Consider the following 27,432-nt stretch of genomic DNA (forward strand, 5'->3'; position numbering starts at 1 on the left):
CATGCTGCTTGATTCTGCCCCATCTTTCTTCTTCTATTTATTTATGTTTTACATAAGAGCTCATAACCCCGAGCCATACCTACATCCCATAAATCATCATGTTGGTTGCCTGGTTAACAACTGTAGTCATACTGTAAACAAAACAGCAGACAAAGGTGCCCTCGTGTCATTGAAGACTAATGGCATGGCATCAAAGCCAGTGAAATTGATTTGTCACCACCTAGTGGTCAATTGTACTTATTACAGCTGCTAAAACTCCCATTTAGTCCTCCCGTTTTCTTTCTTTTTAGAGCACAAATACAGATACAAAAAAACTGAGACCTCGTATGGTTATTGAAAATCTTTTATTATATTGTTCACAGTGCTCAGAGGGTGGTTGTCAGAACACAAATGTACAGTCGAGCAGTCAGAGGACCCGTCAGACACCCCACCTTTCCATATAGAGACTCTTTTCTTGTTTAGACTGCATGACAGACATAGTGCAAACAGCTCTTTAATTTCCAGTTCCCTCTATTAGTGATACAGGATATCGAGAGCTTTATGTGAAAGGTTTCATTCAAAAAATATTCTGTTTAAATCAGCTGCTGTGCTAATAATTATGCACTGTAGTAATAATAATAGTCCATAAGGTAGCACACAGAAATATGAACAATTAAAACTGAGAAGACTCCTTTTGCAGATGAAGAGCATGCAATAGGAAAAGATCCAGATTTCACAGTCAGAAACTGACCGGGAACTTTAAGCTAAAGTATGAGGAGTACTAGAAGAACTGAAAATGGAGCTTATATATTGAAGTCTTAAGCACTGCGTTCACTTTCTCTAGAAATCATTAAGTTACTGCACTATACGCAATGAAGGACATTTGATTATTGGTGAGATTAAAATCTGTTGCGGCATTAAATTTCTTTATTATTTGCAAACAGTTAGTCGGTTATTGCTGATTGCAGAATACCCTCAGAGGACGTAAATCAGAGGATTCTGTAACATGTTGTTCTACGAGTATATGCTATATATAAGGTATAAAAAACAGCTGGGTGCGACTGTTATTTTAGAGAATCAAAATATAAATTCACAGACTTCTTTTTCGTGAGATATATTTATGGTAATGTCGATACTATAATTACTCTGGCATATAGACATACAGTACATGTAATAGTAAGTAAAGTCAGTATGGCTCAGTTACCCTGTATCAGTGCTAATTCTGAGAGGTATTTGAATACAAGGCAGTCTGAGGCCTTCTGTCTGGACTGGGTCTACAGTATGGCAGTAACGTGTGACTTCAGAATTCAATACTGTTCAGGTAGCATATTTATATGTTTTTTCACTCGGTATTAATGGTAAAAAACAAAACAGATTTGCTCTCGGCAAAGGGAGCAGAACTCACAAATGAAAACGAGGCTGAATTAGTCGGTAAACCTTCTCTGCTGTCACTACATGCAATCAAACAGGCCAGTGTGCACCAATGCAGTAATGAAACCTTTTCACATGTGATAACAGTGACATAGGAGCGCACGCCAAACAACAGTGCGAGTCTGAGCAAAGCCAACAGAGTGCTACAGTGAAGACACGTTAATAATTTACCCATTAATAACCAGAGCTACAGATATGAATACGGCCTTTTTCATACAACTCGGCCAGTGACTTTTAACTTTATTGCACATTAAAACACAGCTAGCGCAGCTTTAGAAAAAAAAAGACATCATAGAAACGTCATTAATCTTACACTTTCTGTGAACATGTCATTACTGGAGCTTTAATTATGCTGTAGAACCATTGTGTACAGAATATACTGCGTGTTGGCTGGGTCGGTGGAATCGTAAAGCTCCTTTGTAGCTCAGGAAAACCTGGGCATCTGTAAACACTGCATACATGTGACAACCCAAACTGTATAGAACCAGAGCAGAGTGCTAAAAATAGACTGTTTAACAGCAGTGTGTTTGGTAATTGGACCAACCAGTATTTACACACATTTTAATTTCTATGGATGACTCTCACCATTGACATAATACACATTATAAACACCATTTAAACCATATAGATTTTTAGTAAGTATGGCATATACTTCTCTGTAACACTGCAGAATAAATATGAATTAAGAGGTATTTGCAGTTACTAATTGGCCCAAGTCTCTTCATGGCATACACTAAGACAGGATACTGTACCAAGTACAAAAGTCTGAGAGAGGTAACAAAGCAGTGAGATGATGTGTCATAACGGTATATGGGCACCTTGGCCTTGTTTATCCGTTGTACGACCTAATCTGACCCCGATAGCGGGTGAAAGATCAATCAGGAAACAAGCTGCTACAGCACTGTGCGTGTGTTTCAGTATATGCTGGTATGGCTGAAGAAAAACAGGCATACACTGTAAAAAAGCTTCTCCAAAAAACAAAACTCCTTACACAATATGCTTCACAGACAGACCAAGTTGCTGTTAAGGCTTTGTTGTATATGAGCTTATAAAGTGAGGTTAGAAATAAATGCACCTATAAAGTTGTTACAAAGAGTGACCGTACCCTGTAAGTAGATGAACACATTGCTGAGATTTTGGCATGTGAAGTGCTGAGGTTGTATATCACAGTATTTACACAGCGTAACATTGCATGAAGACAAACTGGTTGTTTTTTGTTAAAAATGGCTCTCGTTTGCGTTCGGCGAGCGAGCTCGAGTCACAAAAACAAGCATCCACCTGACGGTCAGTGTTCAGCATCTAGCGGCTGATGACACTTTTGTGTATGTGTGTGTGTGTGTGTGTGCGTATAAGTCAGAAAGGGTATTTATTATCTGGGTCACTCTTTCAGGTTAAAACAGAATACATGTTACAGTTTACTGTACCTTGTCATACCAACTTAGTGCTTTTAGTTAAAAACGCACTTCAGTGAAAAGTAGACAAGTGAGACACTTGATTGAAAAAGCATCCAACAGGAGTTCAAGCAGTACAAAACGAGGAAAAAGTAAAGAGCTTAATATATACTGTCTAAATGTTTAAAAAGCATAGTATATTTGATATATTTATATATTCCGCCTATTTTTTCATCTATTTTACATCATGATTCCACCACCGTCCAGCTGATTTGTATATAATTTTGGCTTTTTAAAAAACTCTCCCAGTAGCATTGCACAATCACACACTAACATTTGTCTTCACTCATCCTCTTCTGCCAGACTTTTCATTCTGTTCCCACTTTCCTCAGTTAATTTGAAGCACATATTATCAACAGGTTATTAAGCAAGGCATGACTTTGTCAAAATTTGCATTAATTTACTAAGATCATCCATCCTGACTGCGTAACTGTGAAAATCTCCCTCCATTTTCATCATTCCTGCAGCGCTACAATCCTTTGCTCCTGCAGAGGGACCCATTTCTCACGTATCCAACCCAACCCAGTGCTCCCACTTTCAGAGCCGTGGACAAAAGGCTGTGGGAGCAAACACCCTGGAGGACACAACAGGGGAGTTGAAAACACTCCTTTCCTCCATTTATAAAGGAAGATGAAACACCCCGTGAAAGAGGAGGGAGATTAAGGGATGTCTGCTCCCTCTCCAACTTCTCCTTCAGGCTCCTCAGCTTGGGAGCGGCCTTGCACATCTGAAGGTGTGTGAGCACATCGTAAGCTGCTCCAGTTAGCTTTGTTCTTGTGCAGGTGATCTAGCATTGTTTGGCTGAGCAGGCTGGGCTCAGTGAAGCGGTGCCACTCCTCAAACAAGGGCTCCACAATGTAGGAAATAAAACCTTAAAACACACAGACATCTTCTGTTAGGTACACACGGTACGGCATTCGCGAACAGGGTGAAAAGAAAGCGCGCTCCCTTTTGATTCTAAGTATTTCCATATTAGTACACAATAAAAGAAAAATCTAGCCATCACCAGGTCTTAAATGTAGGTAAATACAACCTGAGACAAAAAAAACCATGACATATTACACCGTCACTATTGATTTAACAAAGCTAAGCCAAAATGCAAACGCAGGGTGATTCAGTATCTTATAGAACAACAATAATTTTTTTTCTGTGTGACTTTATCAGTCTGCCACATCACCGTGGGGGAATTTTGGCTCGCTCTTCTTTACAATAGTGCTTCTGGCTATTAAGGTTTGTCGCCATTCATTTATTAAGGTCCTGCCACAGGTCTGGACTTTTACTGGGTAACATCTTAATTTGTTTCTTTTTCAGCCATTCTGTTGTAGATTTGCTGCTGAGCTGGGGATCACTGAAAAGTTGCACGATTCAGTTTTAGCCCAGCTTTAGCTGACTATAGAATTGGTATACAGAGGAGCTCATCGTTGTTTCAGTGACTCCAAGGTGCCCGAGTCCTTTGGCTGGAAAAACAAGCCCAAATCATCACCCCTCCACCTCCTTGCTGATATGAGTGTGCTGTGTTTCATTTTCTCCTGGCAACCCTTCCAAACAAGCCAAACTTGTTTAGTCTTTTTCTGACTGAACTGTCATGAACTTTAACATCTCACATGCTAACTGAGGCCTATAGAGTCTGAGATGTAGCTCTTGGGTTTTTTTTAGCAGTTTTCTGTGGAAGCAGTAAAGATATACTTAGCCCTTTGCAAACCGCTTCTTCCTTTTTGGCTTAGTTTTTGTTTAACAATTAATGACACAGTGAAATATTTGATGTTTTGTAGTTGATCAGATAAACTGTATTAACTCCTGATATATAAAACCTTAGAATTAAAGGGGTTGTGCTTTCTTTTTATTGTACACAGAGAGCCCCTATGAAGTGCAGTTGTGTGTCTGTAAGTGCACTCTAGTACTCACCTATCTGAATGGCTGGGACAGAGTCAGACTGTTGGTTGCAGAGAGGACTGATCTCTAGGTCAAACTTCTTCTCCAGGTCACCTGCAGGTTAAATGCCAGAACTCAGAAAACAGATATAAGACATAATGAAGAGAGATACAGATGTTAATCTCTGTTAAAAAACAAAATACTCTGTATAGACTTCAAACACAGTGATGTCTTTATTTGCAAAAATGACATCTCTGCATAACTAGTAGGTAGTGGTGGCTAAATTGAATACATTTATGATAAAACAACACACATTTAATTGAGCTCACATTTAGAGATGTCCTATTTCTTTTTCTTTTTTACATCAATATTGAGTTTTGCTTGAATTTTTTAATTGCTTTGCAAGACAGAAAGAGTATTGCTGTTATTAAACAATGAAATGGTATTTTGAAGAAATGCACATTTGGTTTTAACACTGAATATTAGTAAAAGTATGAACTGATCATGTCACTGATCATTTGAGAAAACCTTGACATAAATTGAGATAAGACATCCTCTCACCCTGTCTGTAGAATTCCTCACACACCCGCTCGCTCCACTGCCTGCTTAGCTCCCAAACCCGACATGGATTACAGATATCTGCACACTTGAGCGCAATCTGCAGATTTGCAGATTGAAAGAAATGCACATACACGGTAAATGTAGAGAAGGTTTTCATTCAAATTCAGCTGATAATGAAGCTGAAGTCACAGGAAGAATTGCTGTGAGAAATGGAGACGGTGCACTATACCTGCAGTATAAAGTGTCTGTGTGAAGCCAGCTGAAGATCCAGGTCCTGGTTGTCCAGATGTTCTCTGAAGGTCATTAGGAACTCATTTTGTCTGTTTATGTCTGTAGCCAGGATGAGAGAGCCCAGCCGCTGTTCAATATCCCGCCTGCAGAAAAGAGGGAAGCGTCACTAAGACGAAACAGCAAAACACAAACTTTCAACTCCACCTGTAACCGAGCAACAACTGTTTTTACAATAACTTCCTACATGGAGAGCTCCTTGGTTGGCGCTCACATACCGAGACTGACCTCTGACCTTCTTGTGAAGGCTCAAAGACTCATGGTGCAAAGAAACAAGAGTAGCAAAAATGCTTTAATTGTATAAAGTAGTACTAGAATACTTCCCTCCAAAAGACTTACATAGTGGACGTGAGGCTCTCAGTCCAAACACAGATGGATTAAATTTTAGAGCCATTATATTGTGCGAGTTAAAGCTTAAGCCTGCCTATTGTCCATTTAAACAAATGAAATTTTACAGTAACACTTTCAAATATCCAAATCAGCCTGCTATGCTGTATTCGTGTTTGTGTTCTTACGACATGTCAGCAGGCAGGTGGGACAGCAGTCCCGACTCTCGCAGCATGCCCACAGTAGATCTCCAGTGGTGACTCTCCAGCACAGATGTGTTCTAGACAGGACAAATAAAAACCAAACTGTGTTTCAAACAGGCCGAGACACAAGGCCCTTCATCCACACGCTGACATCCATCTGCAAACTGGTGTGTACCTGGTAGAGGGATGCCAGGTGGTGTCTGGTCTTGATGAGGAAGGGCTGGTTGACTCCAGGATGGTCCACGTCATGGGCAGCTGCTGCCATCAGACCCAGGAATATGTCCAGAGGACTCAGATGCTCTGCCAGCTACAACACAGCAATGTTTGTTCTTTACACAGGAGGAAGACTTGGACTCATTTTAAAGAAATTTTAAAGAAAGCTTGTTTGCTTGATTGTGAAAAGACACGTGTTCTTTGGAAAATAATACTAAGTCTGACAAGTGCCCAGTTTTCTTATTACTGCCACTTCTTGGGTCTGTTTTTACAGTTGGTACTTACAAAAGAGGTTGTGTATGAGATTTTAAACATTCATGCAGTGGCATAAAAAAACAAAAACAAACAGTATCTGCGTGTTTAAGTAGCTACTGGCTACACCAGCTGTAGTTTAGGAGGTAGGGCAGATCATCCACTAATTGGAAGCTCGGTAGTTTGAGCTCTGGCTGCTCCAGTCTGCATGCCAAAGTGACACCAATTTTCAGAAAACCAGGCTAAAATATGTATTTTATAAATTCACTCAACTAGAATCATTCAAAAGAGAAGGCAAGAAAGGAAATGCACTTGTTGGCATTGTGGGGGCACACCGTAATATGTTTGTTTTTTAAATATTTTATGTGGGCTGATGACTGTAGCACTTTTAAAAACAGCTTCTCAGACTGTAGATAAAATATGTGTGTGTGCGTCTACATAATGTGAGCGTTTCGGTCTGTGATTCTTGTGCTTTACTCATTCAGTAGATCTGAATGTGGTATAAAGCACCTCTAACTTTCATAGCCTACAAATATTACCTGCTGGAGAAAACAAATTGTGTATCATGCCATTTAAAGTACTTGCAGTTAAAGCCTAGATGTGTGCCATAGCATGTAATCATAGAATATTGACCTCCAGGCCTGTTCTTATAAAGGGATGTTTGTTGTCTATGACACACTGGTGCATGTGCTGACTGAATTTCATGCAGGGCTTTTAACGAAATAGAAGCATCACAAAGCACTTCACAGAGCAAAAGAGGACACAAAAGCAATTACTGAAAAAAGGGAAAGATGCAGAGAAGCTTAATCTGGTCAGAGGGCTTTGGAGAGTTCTCAGAGCTATGGATTGATGTGTCGTTGAGTCTAAGTGAGCGGGAATTATCCCAGAGGGAACAAAGCTAATAGAATATGTCAAGGAGAAGCTTAGCCTGGTGAGGTCTTACAGTGTGAGTATGACAGATAGAGAGAGGCAGAGCGCGTGTGTGTGAATACAGTATTATTCATTACCTTGGGCTCCCTTAGGTAGCAGTACATGGCTTGAGTAACATCAGCAGCATGAACAGCATTGTGATAGGGATTTTGGGAGTGGTAGTCCTCCTGCACCATGCCTAGCAAGGAAAAACACAAGGCCAAACCCTGTGAAACACGACTTTCACACCACTGACCTGCACTACTGTTTTGACTGTTTCAATCTCCATTTGATTTTAAGGGTGTTTTCACACCAACAGTTTGTTTACCCTGGTCCAAGGGTGTCACGTCCGGCCTGCGAAACAAATATATGTGCTAGATAGTTTCATATGTCAATTATTAATGGTCTCTTGGTATGTGGGAGCTGAATCCTCATAGCTTGGATCATAGTCACACCATGGTGTGATAACCACATTCACACCTGCACAAGCAAACTGCACCGCGATAGAAAAAGAACCAGAGTTTGATTCAGAAGGAGTGAACACAGCGGGTGATGTGTTTACTCCTTAACAAGTCCTATAAATGGCTAATTAGTTTTATAAAATTCTGATGACTTGAAATGTCTTTACTGCGATCAGTTTACGCACACAAAGTCCAGACAATGTCTGAATCGGGTCAGCTGGCACTGGAGATGATCAGTTTAAGACATAATCTCACTACAGAAAATAATAAATACTTGTTTGTTGTGATTTTACCACACTACTTCCTGCATTATCTTTACATTACACCCAGCACAATCAGACATCACACTGACTTGCACAGTACTAGGAAGCTGGCAGGTGATAGGTAGACAGATAGTATTTTGGCGGGGCATTCAATGTAATTTCCATCGTGCAAAAATTCATTTATACTTGAACCCATAGATTGTGTTTCTTTCCTCTGCTGTGTGAAATTACAAAACAATGTTGACTGTGTGCTCTGTTGCCATAACAACACGTAGCTCATTGTTACTCTGCAGTGTCTATGAGGTACCATTTAGCTTGCTATGGTTACTGGGTTAATATTCACTTACTACAGGAATGTGCGGACTATCACTTTGCCCAGATTTGTTGTTAGTGCTCAGAGTCTCTTTTGTAATGATTTACTGGTTGAGTAAAAAGCAATTGGGAGTTTTCCTTCTCAGCTTTCAGTCCCGCCAAAATAACAGTGCAGGCGCACTTCATAGTAAGTAATGTTTCTATGGAGGCAGGAGAAATAATTATGTGTAAGGACAGCAGTGTTTTAAAGCTGAGAAAGTGTAGAATTCCTTAAGTCGGAAGCTTAAAAAAACTATGAACACTTTATTGCAGCTTACCAAGAAACCTGTTAAGTTTGACCATATCCAGCTGAAAGTGGTGAATGAGATCGTAGACATTGAAGAGATGGCACATCAGCGTCACCAGGCTGTTACCTAAAGCACACAACATTGACATTCAAAAGAATTCATATAACTCAGATCAGTAAGTCGACAAAGTTAAAAAAATAAATAAATCACGTTTTACATTTCATATGGAATAACTTTATACAGTGTTTGTGCTGGAAGCATGCATAGAGTGATGGTGGATTGTATCCTGTAGGTGGGGGTCAAAAAAGTTTATGAAAATAACCAATTTAATAATAAATCACCTCACCGTTTGTAAGACGATCGAAGAGGAAAATGTCAAAGTTCCATGTGCCTACTTTTGATAGCATGTGCTAGAAAGAAAGAAAGAAAATTGTCAGACTTTATCTGTTGGGAATATGTGTATGGCTTTGACTGCATATGAATATGTCTGTGTGTTTTCTCACAGCAGCTTGTCCCAGGTAGTCATCATCAAGCAAGTGTAAGGACCTGGGGGTGTGAGGAACTAACCCCCTCAGCAACCTAGAGGCGTGGCAGTATCTCTGGAAGCTCAGGAGACGCTTCACCTTTCTCCTGGTGACGGTCTCTACCTCCCCCTGTTGGGCACTGGCTTAAATTACAAAAAGAAAGAAAATGCATGTTGTGTGAATAGCTGAAACACGTTTTCTACACAAATGGGTGACCTACAGGATTTAAATGGTATGTTGTTCTGTCACAGAAACCAAGAAGAGAAATATTTTAGGTAAAACCCCATCATTACAAAGGGTGGGAATTTCAAAAAAAATTTATTCACCAGGAGGTATTTGCCTACTCTTTGAAAATCCCCTCTTCCACCCCTGCTCAAATGACTGTGCATAGTTGTGGTAGACTTGTGATATGAGTTTGCACTGAACCTCCTTCATGAAAGCTGTGGTTGTCTCTGGCTTTGCATGTTTCTCCTGTTTATACAGTAGCATCTAATTTCACAGTGGCACACATGTTTTACTGCTTTGTTTTTTTTCTTCTTGTTATTGTTTCATCATGCTCAGTAAACTGCTTACAGGCACATTGCTGCCACCATCTGGCAGTAGTAGCCTATCACATCCAACCTGATGCCAGTAAAACAAGAGAAGTATATATATATGTTAAAATCAGAAGCACTCATAAAAACTGTTTGTTTGTTTTTACCATGTGTTGTTAGTCATTAAATGTATTTATAGCTGAAATAAACAGCTTAGTAAAAAGCAAAAAAAAGGGAAGGGGGAATGTCAGACAGTCTTTTCTAGAAGGCCTTTGTGGTTTACAAGGATAGTATTTTGTAATTGTTATGTAACAAGAAAAAAAACAACTAAGAAATTTGAGCACTTTCTTAGGTTGACACGACTAACACTGCTTCACACAGATGTACAGTTAGGTAACTGTTTTGAACAAAGAGACTGCTTGGCCTCTGTGAACAACATCAGTGGATTTTAAATCAAAGAAAGAAAAAATAGATGTGATTAAAGTGCAGACTTTTTGCTTTAAGATGAGGGGGTTAAAAAAATTGTGCATTAATTGTTTATGACTTACAGCCACTCTTTAACACAGTTCTCCATTATCAGAGGGTCAAAAATAATTTAATTCAATTCAATTCAATTTTATTTATACAGCACCAAATCACAACAACAGTCCCCTCAAGGTGCTTTATATTGTAAGGTAGACCCTACAATAATACATAACAATTGACTGACAAGCAGTTTTATGGACAGATGAGGCCTGTTCCCAAATGATACAGACAATATCTGGAGATGATTCAAAGAGATCAGGGTAAGTGAGAGAGGCCAACATTAGGCTGATAAAACAAACTTATCACAGAAGGAGCAAAAACTTTAGGAGTGGCTAAATCTACAATCTGGTATATTCTTAAAATGAAGGAATACCAGTTAAGTAACACTCGAAGACCTGAAAGACCACAGAAGACAGTTAAAGTGGATGACGATACAATCATTTACATGGTTCAGAAAAACAACTTTACAACATCTAACCAAGTCATGAACACACCTCTGGAGGAGGTGTATCATTGTTCACAACAAGGTGCAAATCACTGGTAAACACTCAAGAACAACAAGGCAAGATTAGACTGTTTACGACAATATTTTTTCATCGTTCTGATGGTCACTGTAGTGGCTATATTAATTTCTTAAAGTTCTCTCTTTCTCTTATATGTAATATAACCACACTACTGACGGACAAGCGCCTGTTTTTATGCGTTGTGGTTAGCAACAACGACGGTAACACCTTCGCGTGTCCGCTTGTTTATGTTCCACATAAACCTTTCACAATAAAGCTCAAGAGCCTGTTGAGACTTTTCAAAATAAACTGAATCACGTGAAAGAGCAGATTATTTACGGATGTTAAGTAAAAATAACAGCCGCCAGGTGCTAAAAAATAAACCTTAGACTCACACGTTAGAACAGGCAACCCGCAGCACGCCGTGTAATAAATACAAATTATGTCTAAAAATATATAGTTTCATGCATCGGTTAAAACCCTCGACTCAGGGTGAAGGACGCGCAGCTGGAAACACTTCACGCAAGTCGAGCTGCCTGAGATTCACAGAATTTACAGGAAATGTAAAATTTTTGTGATTTATAACGTTATCAGGAAAATAGAATTCTTATTTCGGGATATGAGATTTTGGTCATATCGCACAGCCCTACCTCAAAGAGTTTTCACAGTTCTGGAAAAGAAAAAAGAATCTGACAGGTGAAACCTTGCACCAGAATGATGGGAAGAGAAAAGTATGGAAAAGGAGAGGAACAGCTCATGATCCGGAGCATACCACATCATCTGTCAAACATGGTGGAGGTAATGTTATGGCATAGGCATGTATGGCTGGATGGTGTATATTGATGATGTGACTGCATGATAGAAGCAGCAGGATGAATTGTGAAGTGTACAAGGCTACACTCTCTGCTCAGAATAAGCCAAATGTTGCATAACTGATCAGACAGAGCTTCACAGTGCAACCAGATCATGACCCAAAGCAAACTCCAAAAACAACCCAAGAGTTTCTCAAGGCACCAAAATAAGATACTCTTCAATGGCCAAGTCAGTCACCTGATCTCAACACAACAGAGAGGCTTTTCAGTTACTAAATACAAACCTGAAGGCAGAAAAACCCGGAAACAAGCAGCAACTGAAGGTGGCTGCATTAAAAGCCCAGAAGAGCATCTCAAGTGATGAAACACAGTATCTGATGATGCTCATGGGTTCTACACTTCAGGCAGTCATGGGCTGATTTTCACCCAAGTATTAAAAACAATCCTTATATTGTGTGTGATTTGCAAACAAAGTTTTAATTAATTAACATTTGTTAAACCCTTTGAATGAAAACTGAAAGTTTGCCCTTCAATTAAATCTTGACTGTTTGACTTAAATTTCACTGTTGTACCTTTTAGTAGGTGTTAATATTAGACTAAAATACAGAAACAATCAAATGCAGTTTATTGTTGTTCCAAGAAAATTTCATTTTCCAAGAAGTATAAAGGAGAATAGTTTTTTACATGTATATTTTTTTTAAATGTGGAGACTTACTTTTTAAAATTCGCAGATCAATCAATGGGTAAGAGCCTCGTCTCTCAGCCAGCAGCACACCAGCATGACCAGTGTTCAGCCTGCCATCAGCTAGATGGAGAGAAGAAAGAAAGACAGAGGGGGTGTAACCGAGAAACATGAATAAAGAAAGAAAGATTTGGGATTATATTTTTGTGGTGGCTTTTAGTGGCACACATACCCCATGAATAATAAGTCAACGTTTCAAGAGGAAGCGCGGAGACGGAATGAGAGCAAACAAGGGGCTGACGGCAATGGCAATTTTATTTATATAAGACATTTCATTGTAAGTACACTCAATGTGCTTAGCAGAGATGATACAAACAAAAACCTGTGTGGGTTTACAATGCCTCAAAGCAGTGAAAACAGCAAAATAAAACTTTACAAAGAACAAAAAACAGAGCAGCCAGAAGGGTTTTGGGAACAGTGTTGTACTTAAAGTAGATAGTCAAGATAATCAGCCTCATGGATTCAGATTCAGATCAGCCCCCGTGAAACAAGAAGATCCTTGATGACACAGAAGAACCAGGACATCATGCATCTCATCCGGGTTTGCCAGAGGAAAATGGATTTCATGCCACCTTGCAGCTGTAATGGATCACACTAACACTTTGCCTTTATCAGATTGTTATTGCCTAAACTTTGTGTGTGTGTCTGTGTGTGTGTGTAGCTGAAACTGATGGTTTCAATTGGTTTTAATCTGAATCAAATGTCAGGTTTGTCTTACAACCAAAGACTAATTGAAAGACCTGAACTTTTTTCTTTCCTGGTATAAAAAAATTGATTTCTTTGAAGAGCCGGAGTCTTGTTTTTGTTCCTTCTCTGAAAAGTTTGTTTTATCAGCCTAATGTCTTGATTTCCACTGTTTACACAGCTGACAAATGTTTTCTGGGGAACATATTGATAAATGCCAATGGATTTCAAACAGCAAATTTTCTCCTGAAAGGAATCGAGTGTTTCAGCAAACTGTGTGAACGCTCATCCACAGTCTTGAATAGCCTGAGAGGTCCCCTTCTGGGTTTTCCTTGTGGTTCGAGCATCTATCTGATGGAGAAGGAGCACAAAAGCTAAACAGAGACTCCTAATACTTCCTCTGTTTAGCACTTTGCAATTCACACACTCTGAGGCCAGAGAGGAGACACAAAAGAACTAGGTCCTAAGTCACAGCCAACATGCACACAGATAAAATTTGCACTTGAATAAGCTATGGGTATACTGAATAATTTACACGTCAGTTGTGGGGAACTGGAGCGTATTATATCCCTAAGGTTGCCAAATCACATCACCTCTTTGAGTCTTGCTTAGGAGATGCTAAAAGCAACTGAACTACCTGTTAATGGGGTTTGAGTCACTGTGGTAACGCCCTCGAGTTGCCAGATCTTGCTATGCAAGTTTAAGCTGCCAAAGCGTTGGAGTTTGCAGGTAGATGTTGTGTTTGCATGTGTGTGTGTATGTGTGCTTTGCAGGAAAAAACATATGGCACAAATGTTATAAATCCTGATTTATACATGTAAAAAAAACAAAAACAAGTGCTGCGGGGAAGTGACTCAGCCTGCTAAAGAAGGCAGAGGAGTCCCACTGGCCTAGTTTTTGCAATAAAAGGAGAATAAGGGGAAGGCCTCTTTGCTCTTAATCCTGTGTTCTGATGCGCGAGGAGAGGAGGAAATACATCTTCTGGAAAAACACCGCAGTCACAGATCATCCTCCTTCTAACTCAGACAAACACAATCACACCAATTCCACCCCCACCTCTCTCTCCCTCTATTCAAGCTGCAGTATTTTTCATTCACATCATTCCAAGTTTTCATTTTCTCCCCTAATTTTTGGCATCTTTTTGCACATCCTCCTCCCTCTCCATTAGTGCCCTCATCCTTCGTTCCCGTTCAACAACTACACCCCATCCCTTCTCAATATGAGCCATCATTTCCATCACCACCTGCTCCTCTTCTCCATCCCTCTTTCTTTCTCTCTCTTCCTTTAACTCCGTGTGGTAAAATAGGTCATTGATTCCACTATGCGCAAAACTGGGTCATTTCAGATGAAAACGTGAATCAGTCGGGAGGTGTTTTAAAGAAGCGGCGACGCACATGCGCCTTGTCACGCAGACCATGCTGTTGTGCACATGCACGCTTGTAAATGAGGTTAAATCCCTGATTCCAAATACAAAAACAAGATGGCACACTCGCCACATAGCGCCCACTCACGCGAGCAGACACAGGGGAACTGACAGGAATACATTCACTTGGCTTCCATGAATCTGTGGGTGTTTGTGGCACAAACTGTACTTTGGGGCTGTTCTGAAATTTTAACAGATGCGTTGCTCTCATATGCAGTGCCAGCATATGACAGCAACCCCCCCCCCCCCCCCAAAAAAAACAACAAAAAACAACAAAAGGAAAAACACATTTTAAACACAAAGGGGGAGATGATGTTTTCTTCCACCAACAGCTGCTGCTTTATCTGGATACACAGATAAATACAGTAAACACACTGACCAGATACAGTAAAAACCCACTGGTAATGCTACCATTCTTTTATTTTTTTTATGAGTATGTGCACTTCTACTTCATTGTCTTGCTAAGACTGACATCCAAAACCACAGGATGAAAGTTTATTGTGTTTTTTAAAAACTATCCATCTGTGCTTTGTGACGCTTTCTTTAAGCCCTTGCTACAGTAAATGTCACAATGACTCACAATCACCACTGACAACTTATCAGCAGTGTCTCCACACATTTGTATGTGCTGATATCAAACAGTGCGCAGACAGCCATTCGCCCTCATTAAGAAATCGTCGCATGTATGAGGTCATCACAGGGAAAGTCACCGACAGAAAACAGTATTTCTCCATTTCCCCCTTGCTTGAGTCAGCAAAGGTAATTCCCCACATTATGAATCATCGATTCATTATTAAAAATCCACGCTGTTCCAATTTTAATCATCAGATTATTATAAAAATATTTTCCAGTTGCCGTCAGACTTCAAACCTATTAATTTTCCTTAAAAGGTCAAGTCTCACTAAACACTGATAAGACAAACTGAAGGTATCGTAGAAGAAGTCCGAGATCGAGCCGAAAACACTTCTAAATGTCAAAAATAAATATTCAATAAATACTCAGTCAACGTAAGTTTTTGGAATCACATCCTATGTGATAATGATGCTATGCAACTGATGCTATGCAACTTTCCAATGCTTTATTACTGTGATTGTTAAATATAAAACACATTGTCCTTAATTGCGGTTGATGCTGAACTTCGTTAGTAAGAGACATAGGCTTGATTGATGATGTCACACGGACAGCTGCAGCTCACAGATGGTAACACAGCTTTATTTAATGGACCCTCTGGCTTTACAGCCCAAATCCCTCATTTCACTGTCTACTCTGCTCAGCTGTCTGAACTATTCTGAACCGCATTTCGACCTGCGTGGCGTACGACCACACGCGCATGTAAGCATACGGCCCGAGGAGTGCTTGTCAGAGACAATCTGTCAAATCTGTCTTGTTAACAGTGAAAACATGGCACGGACTCAGAAGCTCAATATTTAAATTAAAAAAATGAAATGCATTTGCAAAACCACAAAAAAACAAGACCTTAAACTAATTTCAGTGCTAATGGGTGAAACTGAGACGTATGAAATTTGTCTCTCTCAAACTTGGACGCATTACCTTCCACACGTGCACTCCTGTTTTCTGTGTCCAGCTTTATCTCTTCTTCCTGCTCCTTTCCTGATTCCACCCAAGGACTTGCTTGATTTCTCTCTGGCCTCTGAGAGCCTCCCTTGCGTGCTCTCCACGCTGCTCTGAGTTGCCGTATAAGAGCTGGTAGCTCCAGGGCTAGGGAGAGGCCACCACATGTAACAGGAGGAGTCCTGAGGGGACCCCAAACTGGAGAATCAGGAGGCTCCTCTGGACAGACCCCAACATCAAGACCGGTGTCCCGCATCCTGAGATCTGGGCCCCAGAGTCCCTCTAGGACAGGCATTTTGATACCACGCAGGGATGGAAGGATGGATGACAGGTGCACCAAAAAATATCAAACTCAAACAGAGGCTGAAACAGAGGAGAGGGTGAGAAAATATGGTGGTGTTGACAAAGAAAGAGGGAGAAGAAGAGGGAAGGCAGAAGGAGAAGCTCACTGTCAGGTAGCCATGGGTGAGGATGAAGGAGTTGTCTAGATGTAGGACAGTGTAACAGAGACTGCAGGGAGACACGGTATCAGTAAAAGGAAAGTCAGTCGAACAGAAAGAATGAGAGCATAGAGGTGAGGAGTGACAAAAAAGAAACAAAAAGTGAGGTGCCGTGAAAAGCCAAAAAACAAGAGAAGAGAATCGTTGCGTATCCCTCTGTCCCAGAGCCACTGACAGTCTGGTTCTTCCTTCTGCCGCATTCTCTCTTCCCTCTTCAATCTCACTCGCGCCAACCTTGTTGTGGAGTCTAAAAGCCCCTCCTTCCCCCTCTCTAAGCTCGCTCACACACCGTCTCTCTCTGCCTACTAGCCCAATAACAGACCAATAGGATTGTGGGAAACACCGTCGAGCTTCGGTTCACAGCTTCTGTCACATGGTGAGAATAGTGAGACCAAAGCTGTTTGAGGTGAATTTAGGATATATACACAGACGCATCAGTCCCCCGAATTCATTTTCACAACAACAGTAGTTCAAAACATTAAGTCTATTTTTTACAAATTTAGCATTTAAAGGCAGACAAGACTATAAGAACTCACTACATGCCTACAGTTTTTTTCAATTATATGCATCATTGTTGGATGGAAACAATAGAAAATACTACTAATATTAAATAATGTCCATTCAACTTCCAATGCATCAAATTACTTTAAAAAAAATTAAAGCAAAGAGAGATATTGAAAATTACAATAACATAAATAGAGGTAGTAAACTCAACCAGACGGTGGACATCAGTGGTGAAGTGAGCCATTAGGCTGGAGAAGCAATCCTATTGGGCTTGGTTAGCTTGTGGGTGTCTGAAGGCAGCTCGTAGGTACTTGCAGGCCAAGTGTGGCTCTGGTAGTAGTTGAAGCAAAAACTCAGGAGCGGAGATCTTTGGTGAGCATGACTTTTGATCAGCCTTGAAGAAATTCGGACAAAATGCGAGGTGATGTCAACTTAGGCTATAGTCAGGATGTGGAAGGAATAATTTTAGGATTTCTTCAATCCCACTGACATAGCTTCTATAAAGGAAGCAAAATTAGGGGGACGAGGGGGCACTGAGGTCACTCACGGTACCAAAGAGGAGTCCATCTGTTAGCTAAACCTCAGATCCAGGAGAAACCATGCAGTGTTTGTCGTGGCCGTGGAACGCTGGACCAACTTTTTAGCTTATGCTTATGCAGTAATTTTTGTGTCATTTTACAAGGTTCAGTCTCCAGAGTGGGAGATCTTTCTTTAAATCATCAACTCTGACATTAAAAACTTTTTAAAATTATTTATTTATTTACTTTGGGAAAACTTAAGAAGTTGGGATGGGATTTGTATGGCACAGGACTTGGTGCTAATAAATATTTAAACACAGAACAGAGGGAAGTTGTCACTGATTACTTTGGCAGAATATTGACTAATGGTGTTACCACAAAGAGCAAGCCACCTATCACTGCAGCCTATTACATATTGCATTTTCTAATCAGCACACTGTATTGACAGTGAATATTACAACTAAGTGGACAGATCACCTGAAAGAGTTTGCAATCTGCGTCATCAGCATATCAGGAGCTATTTTAAGATTCCCACCTCTACGGGCGCATAGTTTATTTAACTCTTATGCATACAAGCTCTTTTTTTACTAATGCCCTGTTCCCAGGTGCACTGACTCAGTAACAATGCCATAGGAGCAGGATTCAACAGAATACAATTATAAACTTCTTCTGCTCGGGGGTAAAACGAAGTGCATGCTGTGAGTCACCATTCATTAAGGCCTCACTGGCACAGGAACACTTGGGTGGATTTGCTGTGATTTATTGGCTCTGAATTCTTCAGTATAGGTGACTAACCAGCCCTGGGCCAAAACACAGCAAGGATCTTTGAGAGTGGCAGAAGAAGATTTGAGAAAAAAAACAAAACAACCCAAACCCCTTTAAATTCTTAGAAGATTTTCATGTTTTAGAAATGTTAAAAGAAAATGGTCAGTTTTCAAAATTAAAATGAAGTAATTTTTAAATCAGCTAGCTAATGTCCCTAAACTAAAGCTAAATATCTGCAATCCTCTGTTCTATCAATTCTACCTTAAGCCTAATTCATTCTTTTATCTCATACAACCATTATGCATCATGCAACTGTGTCCCTTCTCTAGCCTAATTGATTTTATTGGCCCAATTGTAGGAGAGACTTGTACCTCAAGACAAGTTCAAACCTCTCTGTTTTATGTCTTTTCAACCATTAAAGACCTGGATTTCCACTGCAAATTGCTTGTGCTGGACCTAAAAAGCTGGCAATGGCAAAACTGCAGAAACAGTGTTGTCATTGCCTTTGGAAAGACTTATTACATGAAATTCACTGATGACTCACAAATGCAGCCTATAAATTCTGCCTGTCACGACTTTCTTTTACTAAATAACAGAATATTCAGTTCTCAAACCCACTGAAATGTAGTCTGGTTCTCATAAGGAACCAAGGCTGATGAAGCTCCTCAGCATTGAAGCCCAACACTGAGCATCCTTGATAAATGAGATCACAAGGTTGCTGGTTATCAGTTGTCTCTGTTAACGCAGAGTTTATCCATCCAGCTTTTCAGAACCATAACAGTGAGATAAAAATGTGATAAAAGCAGAAAACTAGATCATAATGACAGCTAAAATTGATGTAGATATTGTTGTTAGTATTTTAGTGTGACTAGCTCCCTAAGATGTTAGAAGCTCTGTTTCTGCAGGAAAAATGAACTTTCACATGGAAGTATCTGTTATTCGTTATCACCTTTACTGAAAACATATGTATTTCTGTGGCTGCTGAAATCTATTAATCTGAATGAATTTCAGTGAATGTAAGCCAGTTAGATATAGCATGTGCTCCTCTTTACATGCACTTCATTTGGAGGATGCAGTACTAACAGTTTTGGTTTTTCCAGTGGAATTGTTTCCTTGAGAAACGGTCACATGCAGACAAAAGTTTCAACACCCTCGCACTCACCCTCACACACACATGACAGGAACATAGCCTTGAACGCCACGTATCACTTGCAGGGAGTTCGTTCTAAGAAATCACGAGACAAAGAGCATTAAAATAAAAGATACACTACTGTGAGAAACTGTGTGAAGCAGGCAGTGAGAGTAAATGCAGAACAGAGTGATTCATTGAAAATGTATCATTGCTATGTGCTGAGAATATAGTTGTTTCATTGTAGCTTAGATCAGCATTTGTTATTTTGTGTAAAATGTATTTTCTTGTTGGCTGTATTTGTAGTATTTCTCTGTGCTTGCACCAAGAATCTTACTATATTCACATCAGAAACAAATTTCCCCTTAAACATGGAATATTATTATGCTTAGACTAGTGACAGCCATTTTCAGAGGATTGAACCCTTGGACTGTCTATATGTTCACATCATTCATTCATGCAACGGCCTTAAGGAAAATTCTGCAATTTTGGCAAATATGAAATGTGATTACCTGGACTTTATCATAACCTGATTATATCTGAGTATTCAAAGGTCAAGGTCACAGTGACCTTATGTGCATTCCATCCTTGTGGAAAATGATACATTTACATTACATCTGGCATAAATGTCTGTCTTGCTGCCATAAACATTGCACTATTGAATTAATATTTAATTAAGCTTGAATTAATTTTTAATTAAAGGTTACCTTGTACCAGATAAGAAAATCTGTGCCTTGGGTTACTCTTTTTAGCTTGGTTGATTGGAACACTAAATCTCTGTAGCCTAAGGAGAACAGTAAAAATGCCTCTTTTACTTAAAACCACCAGCAAATAAAAACATATCTGTGTCTGATAACTCTCTGTTCAAGTCTGAGGTGTTCCTTTAAGGCAGAATGCTATATCAACATTAATAACACATACTTAAGATTTCATTCAACTCAAATTTTAACATTTGAAATCATTTGTAATCCGTACAGTGAATTTTAACCAGTTGCTCACTCTCTACATATGGCTTTCGTCTGCATCATTGTAATGCATTTCCAGATCTCCGCACGACATGTTAACAGGGGGTAAACAGTGCCGTGGTTTAACCAGTCATTATCTATCAGATAGACACAGCTCATACACAACATGTGCACATATAAAAAATAAAATAAGGGGAAAAAAGATGTGAACAGTGTACGTTTTGTAGGTTTTCTAATAAAGATCACTTTATATGGCTGGAAACCACTGACTCTCTGTCCTTTAGATTTTTGAAGGAGAATTGAAGACTGAGTCTTTCTTTAATTTAATATGATTTCTTTTCAAGCCTGCACTCATTGAAGCTGCAGTGTCCCCCACATGTTGTCATGTCCCACCCACAGACTTAAAAAAAAAAAAAAGAATAGCTGATCACACTACAGTCACACGCTCAGAGCAGCATGCAATAATCGACAAACGTCTCCTACATTTTCTGAGAAAGACAAAGATAAAATCTTCTCTAAATGATTTTATTGATCTCAGGCAAACTACTGAAACAAACAGCGACCTATAAAGATAGCAGTGCAATTCCAATTTCAAATGTTTTCAAGCATTTCTCCGTAAAACTCAAGCATTGTCAAGGATTTCCCGCACAAACCATGTGAAACTAAAGGGGGTCAAAGTCAGAGCTGTGAACAAAAATCAGCTCGCCTGACTCACTGACCTCTTTCAGGTGTCTTATTTTCTTTAATGGGAACCCCTTCCTAATTTTGAGTTTCCGTCTGAGTACTCTCATCACAGTGTCTGTCTTCTGCCTAGTTATAGCCTGCAGTCATTAAACTAGCCTGTACCCATTACCTATCATTTAGATAGATAAATTGATAGATATAAGGATACTGTATATGTATTTTAAAAACGTTAAATAACACAGTGAGTCTTAGCAGTGAAAGTGTCTCATATAGTAACTTTCAAGAAATAGTGCTGGTTGTGTTTTTATAACAGCTACAATGACATTCATGGTGTAAGGGGTTAAACGACATCAGCATTTGTATTTTTAGACACACTGTTGTGGCTACACTTCATCGTCTCATCCCCAAGGTCTAAGACTGTAGTTATGATTAACAGCTATATCTCCTCTCAAGATAAAGCCTTTGAAAACATGGCCTAAGCAGGCTAAGTCCTGCATATGTAGGACTTTTCCAGATTAAAAACACATTGTGTATTGAAACCCACAGAGCTGAACAATGTAGACAGTTTACAGAGATAGCGGAAATATGCATCCCTGTTTGACATAGAGATTATTCTCGGCCAAAGGTCAGTGAAAGCCTGAAACCAAATATCTGAAAACACTATCTTCTACCAGACTACAGCTGACTACATATGCTCTATTTACAGCATACGTAGCACATTGATGGAATCGGGTCAATGATCATTCTTACCCAGCATGCGAACCTGTATGGCATTCTGCTCCCAACTTTTGAAGGCTACAGCTCCACACCTCTGTGACAGAGAGGAATAGGGAAAAGGGGAAAGGGAAGGAAAGGCTGACATTAATATTACAAAGGCCAAAAATATGCACACTGCTATCAATGAACTGTGTTTAGTGAAAAAGGAAACTGTGCTAAAAGCCGCAGTGACCCTACGTGTGAAGCCACAGACGGTTTTCACACTTGTGTGCCACCCCTGCACTCTTTTCCCACAAGCCCTCACTTAAAAGTAAGAGAAATTCTAAATGAACAGTTATAAATGGAAATTGAATTTAAACTAAAAACGAACTAAAGATGATCTATCTATCCAACCATAGCAAATAGCAAATATTTCAAGAGATTTTGGTCTATTTTCATCACATCAGGACACTTCCTGTGTTGGGTGCTTTGTCAAACTGAAAAAGTAATTTGGGGAAGGAAGAAGGGTATTTATTTAAAGATTATTATTCATCACAGTGAGTAAGAGAGGGTATGGGCAATCAGTGACACTGGCATCTGTGCTTCCAGTAGAGACATGTCTGTGTTTTGGCCAACAATGCTAAAAAGTGGGTCAGGCGGCATACTGGCATACACTGGCAATGATTTGCGCATTGATCACATGCTTCCACATGGTTGGCCCTCATGGCCAGGGGTCTTTAGTCATCTTTTTTAGTCATTTTCTATCAAAGGTGTACTTGTCTCTAATTTAAATCACATGTTTTTTTGTTTGTTTGTTTGTTTCTTTAATAGTGAAAGATGGAGCAGATAAGACTCACAGTACTGTTCTTCTCAACTCCCACCCTCCAATACCTGATACTATTACACTGTTACTATCATTATTGGTATAACGGCAAGTTAACATTAAGTTTACAGTTAAGAATTATTTTTACAAAAATGTCACAATCCCTGAGTTTATGTAATTGTTTTCAATTATATATTCAGAAAACTTTATTCTCACCCTCCAATTAAACTCAGGCCTCCGTTTAAGACTCTCAGCTCAGATGCTACTGTCCCACTGGAAGTTTTTTTTTTTTTTGTTTTGTTTTGTACTACAAAATGTCGAAGAGTCCCTTCAAAGTAATATGAATGTCAAAAGATTAAAATACCATGACTGTCTTATGAGTCAAAATTAATAAAGCTTGCTAGCAGTGCCACATCTGCCTGTGTATCCTGATCTGATGTCAGCTCTTGAGTATAATTAAAACCCAGAGTCCTGTGCTGTAGATCAGTCAGACACAGCTCGGTACATTTCCCAATTGAGGTCATCTATTTATAATAGCCAGTAATGGCTATAATAGTTATAATGGCTTGACATCTATGTGCATTTTGGAAACGGGTGAGAGGGTACTGGGTACAATGTGGGAACAAACTACACACACACACACATATACATATATATATATATACATGACTGAAAGCAGGTACTCTAGCTAACCTGACAAATCATCTGTTATCCATTATTAAACATGTTCTTACTTTGTTACTCCTTTGGAGCAAGACAGTCATAAACATGTACCTTGAGTAGGAGGATTTACATCTGATTTAGCGCACATTGTTTACCGTCAAGCAGGAAATGGGTGGAAGGAGGCAAACCAGAGGCAGTGACTGTTCGCTCATTCAGCCCACGTGGTTATGGCATGTTTACAGGACACGTCTTGTCATTTTTTTCCATGATCTCTATGCTCACATCATTACTCATTTCATTTGGCCAGCTTTCTAGTTTAAGTCTCTCTCTCTCTCAAATGCTTATGACTAACACAGCTTTTCACTCTCCTGTACATAGCGGGGAGTCAATGTTTTGTTTTTGTTGATATTTATCCCCCATCCGTTTTGTGCTAGGGAAACAAATGACAATTTGAAGTGTTTAAAATTTTCGTTACACTATGTTTGAATATTTAGCCAATACAAAATGGATGTGGTACAACATATGAATGGTTGCATCTGTAGCTAAATGTCCACTCGGGTACCAACAGGTCAGTGACAGTCATGGATACAGATGTTTGGACAACAAATAGTTTTAAATTATTTAAAACTTTTCATATATACAACTGACAAATTTCATTAAACCCTGAAGTGGAACATGGTCAAAGAAAACACATATTAAATGTTAATGTTATGGATCAGTTTCTTCAAAAGTTTTCATGGGCAGGGTCTGTGCAGGCATCACTTGTACTAAGTGATGCATGGAATAAAAGAAATAAGCAGTGTGCATAATGATGCATAATAATGCATAATCAGCATTTATTCAAAATATCAGAGGGCAGAGAATAGTAAACATCAAATCAGGGAATTAATCTAACAATGACAATTTAACAGAAACTAACCCAAAAATTCAACAATTACTCAATAATATCATCTACCAAAAACTTGCTGGTAGCACTAGAATACCACACAGTCAAAAAGTGGGGACAACTAAACCATCTTCCCCACAATTGAGTAAGCTCCACGCTTCATGGAAAACCATGAGGTGGGTTACAAAGTTCCTGAAATAACTTTTATTGTAAAAACCACCCTGTCTAATAGGCTACAGACCCTTTAGTTAGGATTAGAGTTATTTATTTATAAGGTTAATAAGGTTAATAATTTTCATGCACCTCTTTACCCATACCTTATGTAAATAATTTATGCATATTCAATTCAAGTATCTGCTTAGACATTTATAACTGAACATCTAATACTTAACATATATGCTGTGGCATGTCAGCAAACACCACAAGCAAACCCAGCCAAAAACAAGTCCACTTCACATCTTTCCCTTGCTTGCGTGTGGTCTGCAGTGCCCAGGCTGCAGGTTGACTGCTGTAAATCTGTCAGTACACTGACGTGACACATGGCAATAATACACAAGGCCGAACACTGCAGCAAACACGGCGTACAAGAACAAGCCTGCACCAATAAGTCTTTACCACAAAAAAACACAAGGTCATTATTGGCTTGCTACATGTCGTGCAAACATTTAGTCCATATGAGAATACTAGCATGCTCATCCGGTATTAATGCAACGCCACAGCATGCACCATAAACAGTATTCGCTCACTACAAACTCTCATTTAAGCGCCAAAGACTGTTCACAGGTCGTTACGGTGTAACGGCTTTCTGCCGTTAAGGCCTATTACAAAACAAGTCTGTCTGTTTAGAGGCACGCAGCCGACACAGCTGGGGGAAAAAATCACAGTCTACGTACCTCGACCATTAAACAGGACATTTAACCATCGTGGCAGCTCGCAGATGACAAGTGAACGCTACGGAATCAGGCGCGTGCGGACTGTTTTCATGTCACGGGGGAGCTCAGGAGTTAATCGCGTACAGCAGGACGAAAGGTGACAGAGTCCGAGCTGACAACTGTTTTAAAACAACTATTTCATCCTCCTCTCGCGGTTGCCCCTCATCATACTCGCGTGGTAAGGACACTGTGGGCTTTTTAAAAGGTGAAACCGAAGTTGCTGTTTTCCCTCTCCGCCCCTGCCCGCGTGCTGCTGCTGTGTGTGTATGTGCTTGGTGAGCCGCAGAGGGAAAGGAGGGGAGGGGGGCGGGGCGGGTCTTGTTGGGAAAGATCCAATCAGGACTAGGATACAGTACCTGCTCTAATTACGATTGGTCGTTATCAAATAAACAGTGTTTTTAATTTGGAATATTCTAAAGTATGGGTGAGTACTACTACAGGATACTGCACAACACAATAAAGCAATGCAGCCCAACCTTTAGTTGTTTACTGGAAGAAATAAGAGTATATATATTTTATACTAACAGAGATTCAATAATTACTACACTACAACTACCACATTATTTCACTTTTATAAGTAAATGGATGTCATTTCTGTGTTAACTCTATAAAACAATCGTCCCCGAGTAGTTCGCACATGTTGGTGATCTTAGAGAACAAACAATCTGGTTGTTGCCATTCAGGCCACGTTTAAAAACATTAGTCAAAGTATATTTCAGCATGCTGAATGCTGACATCTAGTGGAATAGAAATATACAGAAACGAAATAAACTGCACTAAAAGTTTGTTGAAATAATACTTACCGTATTTGCAATAAATCTCATACGACTGTAAAACTTGTTTATTTCCCCTTTAAATGGGTCAAAAATTGTAGGAAAAATACATTTGTGGGTTGAGCGGCAGATTTGAGTATGTGAGTTGCACCCATTAAAAATTTGCCAAAATTTTCTCTGCCATTGCCCAACAGCTTATTCTGCTATTGAGTCTTGTTTCAAGTTTCTTTTTGAGCTTCAGCTGCCTGACTAGCAACACCTGTGAGCATGGACCCTGTTATAGCGTCACTTGTTGTCTGCTCCAAGTATGCCATATTTGACTGATCTGGATAGGTCTCGTGCCATAGGATAACTTCAAGCTGGTGTTCTGTGAACACAAGTTGCAGCATTACTTGGAGTCAGAGCAAGTACCATCTCCAAATTGAAGACCAAGTTTCAGATAATGGGAGATGTCACAGGCAGGCCGCAAAGTGGGTGTTCTAAAAAGATGACACCACAGGATGACTGGTTCCTCACCCTGTCGGCACTTAGGAGCAGTAGGCAGTCTTTTACAGATTTTTCAGAATGAGATACTGAGACAATCTGGAACAGACTGCACACAGCCAATGTTCCAACTCACAGGGCTGCAAGGAGGCCTACTATGACTACTCTTCACCATCAGGCCTGTTTGCGCTGCTGTCAGGAACAGAGATGGGCAGTAATGCATTACTGTAATCTGATTAGTTTTTTCAATTAACAAGTAATGTAAGGGATTACTATTGCAAAAAAGTAATGAGATTACTGTTATTTTCCTATAAGCACGCTGCGTTACTGCATAAACTGTCATGATTTTGTTTGTGAGAGTGTCTCATGACAATGATGTAAGCACGTGCGATGCCTGTGGCAGCAACAGACATTAGAACGACCATGCAGCGTTTAAAGCATGGAAGTACTTACTTCCATGTAGTTATGGAACTACTTGATTAGATTTATATTTTGCTGTGTTTTACTTGCATCTATTTAAAAGAGTGAGTGTAAACACGAAACATTATTTTTATTTTATATGCTGGAATATGCAGAAAATAGGTTTAAATGTTAAACAATTTCTTCAAGTCAAAAACAGCTGCATATAATTAAATTTTTTGCTTAATGCAATGTGCATAAAATGAAAAGATTAAAACAAATAAAACAATTGTTAGAAAGAGGCTTTCCATTTGATTCAATGTTATATGACGGATTGTGCAGAGAAAATAGAATTGGGCTGAAAGGTCTATTGCTTTATTGTGTATTATGGTTATGTATCATGTTTTTGAAAAGTAACGAAGTAACGAAGTAACTAATTACTTTTGAAAATAAGTAATCAGTAAAGTAATGGGATTCCTTTTTTGGAGAAGTAATCAGTAATTAGTAACTAATTACTTTTTTCAAGTAGCTTGACCTACACTGAGTCAGGAAACATGTGGAGGAACGTTGAATCTGGATTCTGCC

The 27,432-nt window shown here is 39.5% G+C and overlaps 1 protein-coding gene across 4 annotated transcripts; it reads right to left on the reverse strand.

The window, feature by feature from the left end:
- Positions 1 to 329: 329 nt before the first annotated feature.
- On the reverse strand, positions 330 to 25,441 carry LOC102211623 (cAMP-specific 3',5'-cyclic phosphodiesterase 7B). Of its 4 annotated transcripts, none has more exons than XM_013913974.1 (14): positions 25,154 to 25,441; positions 21,943 to 22,003; positions 16,107 to 16,490; positions 12,422 to 12,511; positions 9,313 to 9,476; positions 9,156 to 9,219; positions 8,840 to 8,935; positions 7,585 to 7,685; positions 6,288 to 6,419; positions 6,098 to 6,189; positions 5,524 to 5,668; positions 5,295 to 5,391; positions 4,767 to 4,847; positions 330 to 3,732 (listed from the first exon to the last, which is right to left on the reverse strand). In XM_013913974.1, the coding sequence occupies exons 3-14, from the start codon at positions 16,420 to 16,422 to the stop codon at positions 3,521 to 3,523; spliced, it is 1,590 nt and encodes a 529-aa protein (XP_013769428.1). In that variant the 5' UTR covers positions 16,423 to 16,490; positions 21,943 to 22,003; positions 25,154 to 25,441; the 3' UTR covers positions 330 to 3,520. The 4 variants fall into 4 exon arrangements, with proteins under 4 accessions (XP_013769428.1, XP_013769430.1, XP_005745632.1 ...); XM_013913976.1 differs by lacking the exon at positions 16,107 to 16,490 and adding an exon at positions 19,577 to 19,639; XM_005745575.1 differs by lacking the exon at positions 16,107 to 16,490.
- Between the last annotated feature and the right edge of the window lie 1,991 nt (positions 25,442 to 27,432).

This window comes from Pundamilia nyererei, unplaced genomic scaffold, assembly GCF_000239375.1.
Source record: "Pundamilia nyererei isolate P.nyererei 1_Seehausen unplaced genomic scaffold, PunNye1.0 scaffold00161, whole genome shotgun sequence".
Taxonomy (NCBI): Eukaryota; Metazoa; Chordata; class Actinopteri; order Cichliformes; family Cichlidae; genus Pundamilia; species Pundamilia nyererei.

What these genes read in the sequence shown, in the direction of transcription:
- LOC102211623 (XM_013913974.1), bottom strand. Translation starts at nt 16,422, where the DNA reads ATGCCTGTCCTAGAGGGACTCTGGGGCCCAGATCTCAGGATGCGGGAC. An exon ending in GCTACCTAAGGGAGCCCAAG is followed by an intron (nt 6,420 to 7,584) that starts GTAATGAATAAT and finishes GCTGTGTTGTAG; the next exon opens with CTGGCAGAGCATCTGAGTCC. An exon ending in TGTCCCAGCCATTCAGATAG is followed by an intron (nt 3,733 to 4,766) that starts GTGAGTACTAGA and finishes GTGTGTTTTAAG; the next exon opens with GTTTTATTTCCTACATTGTG.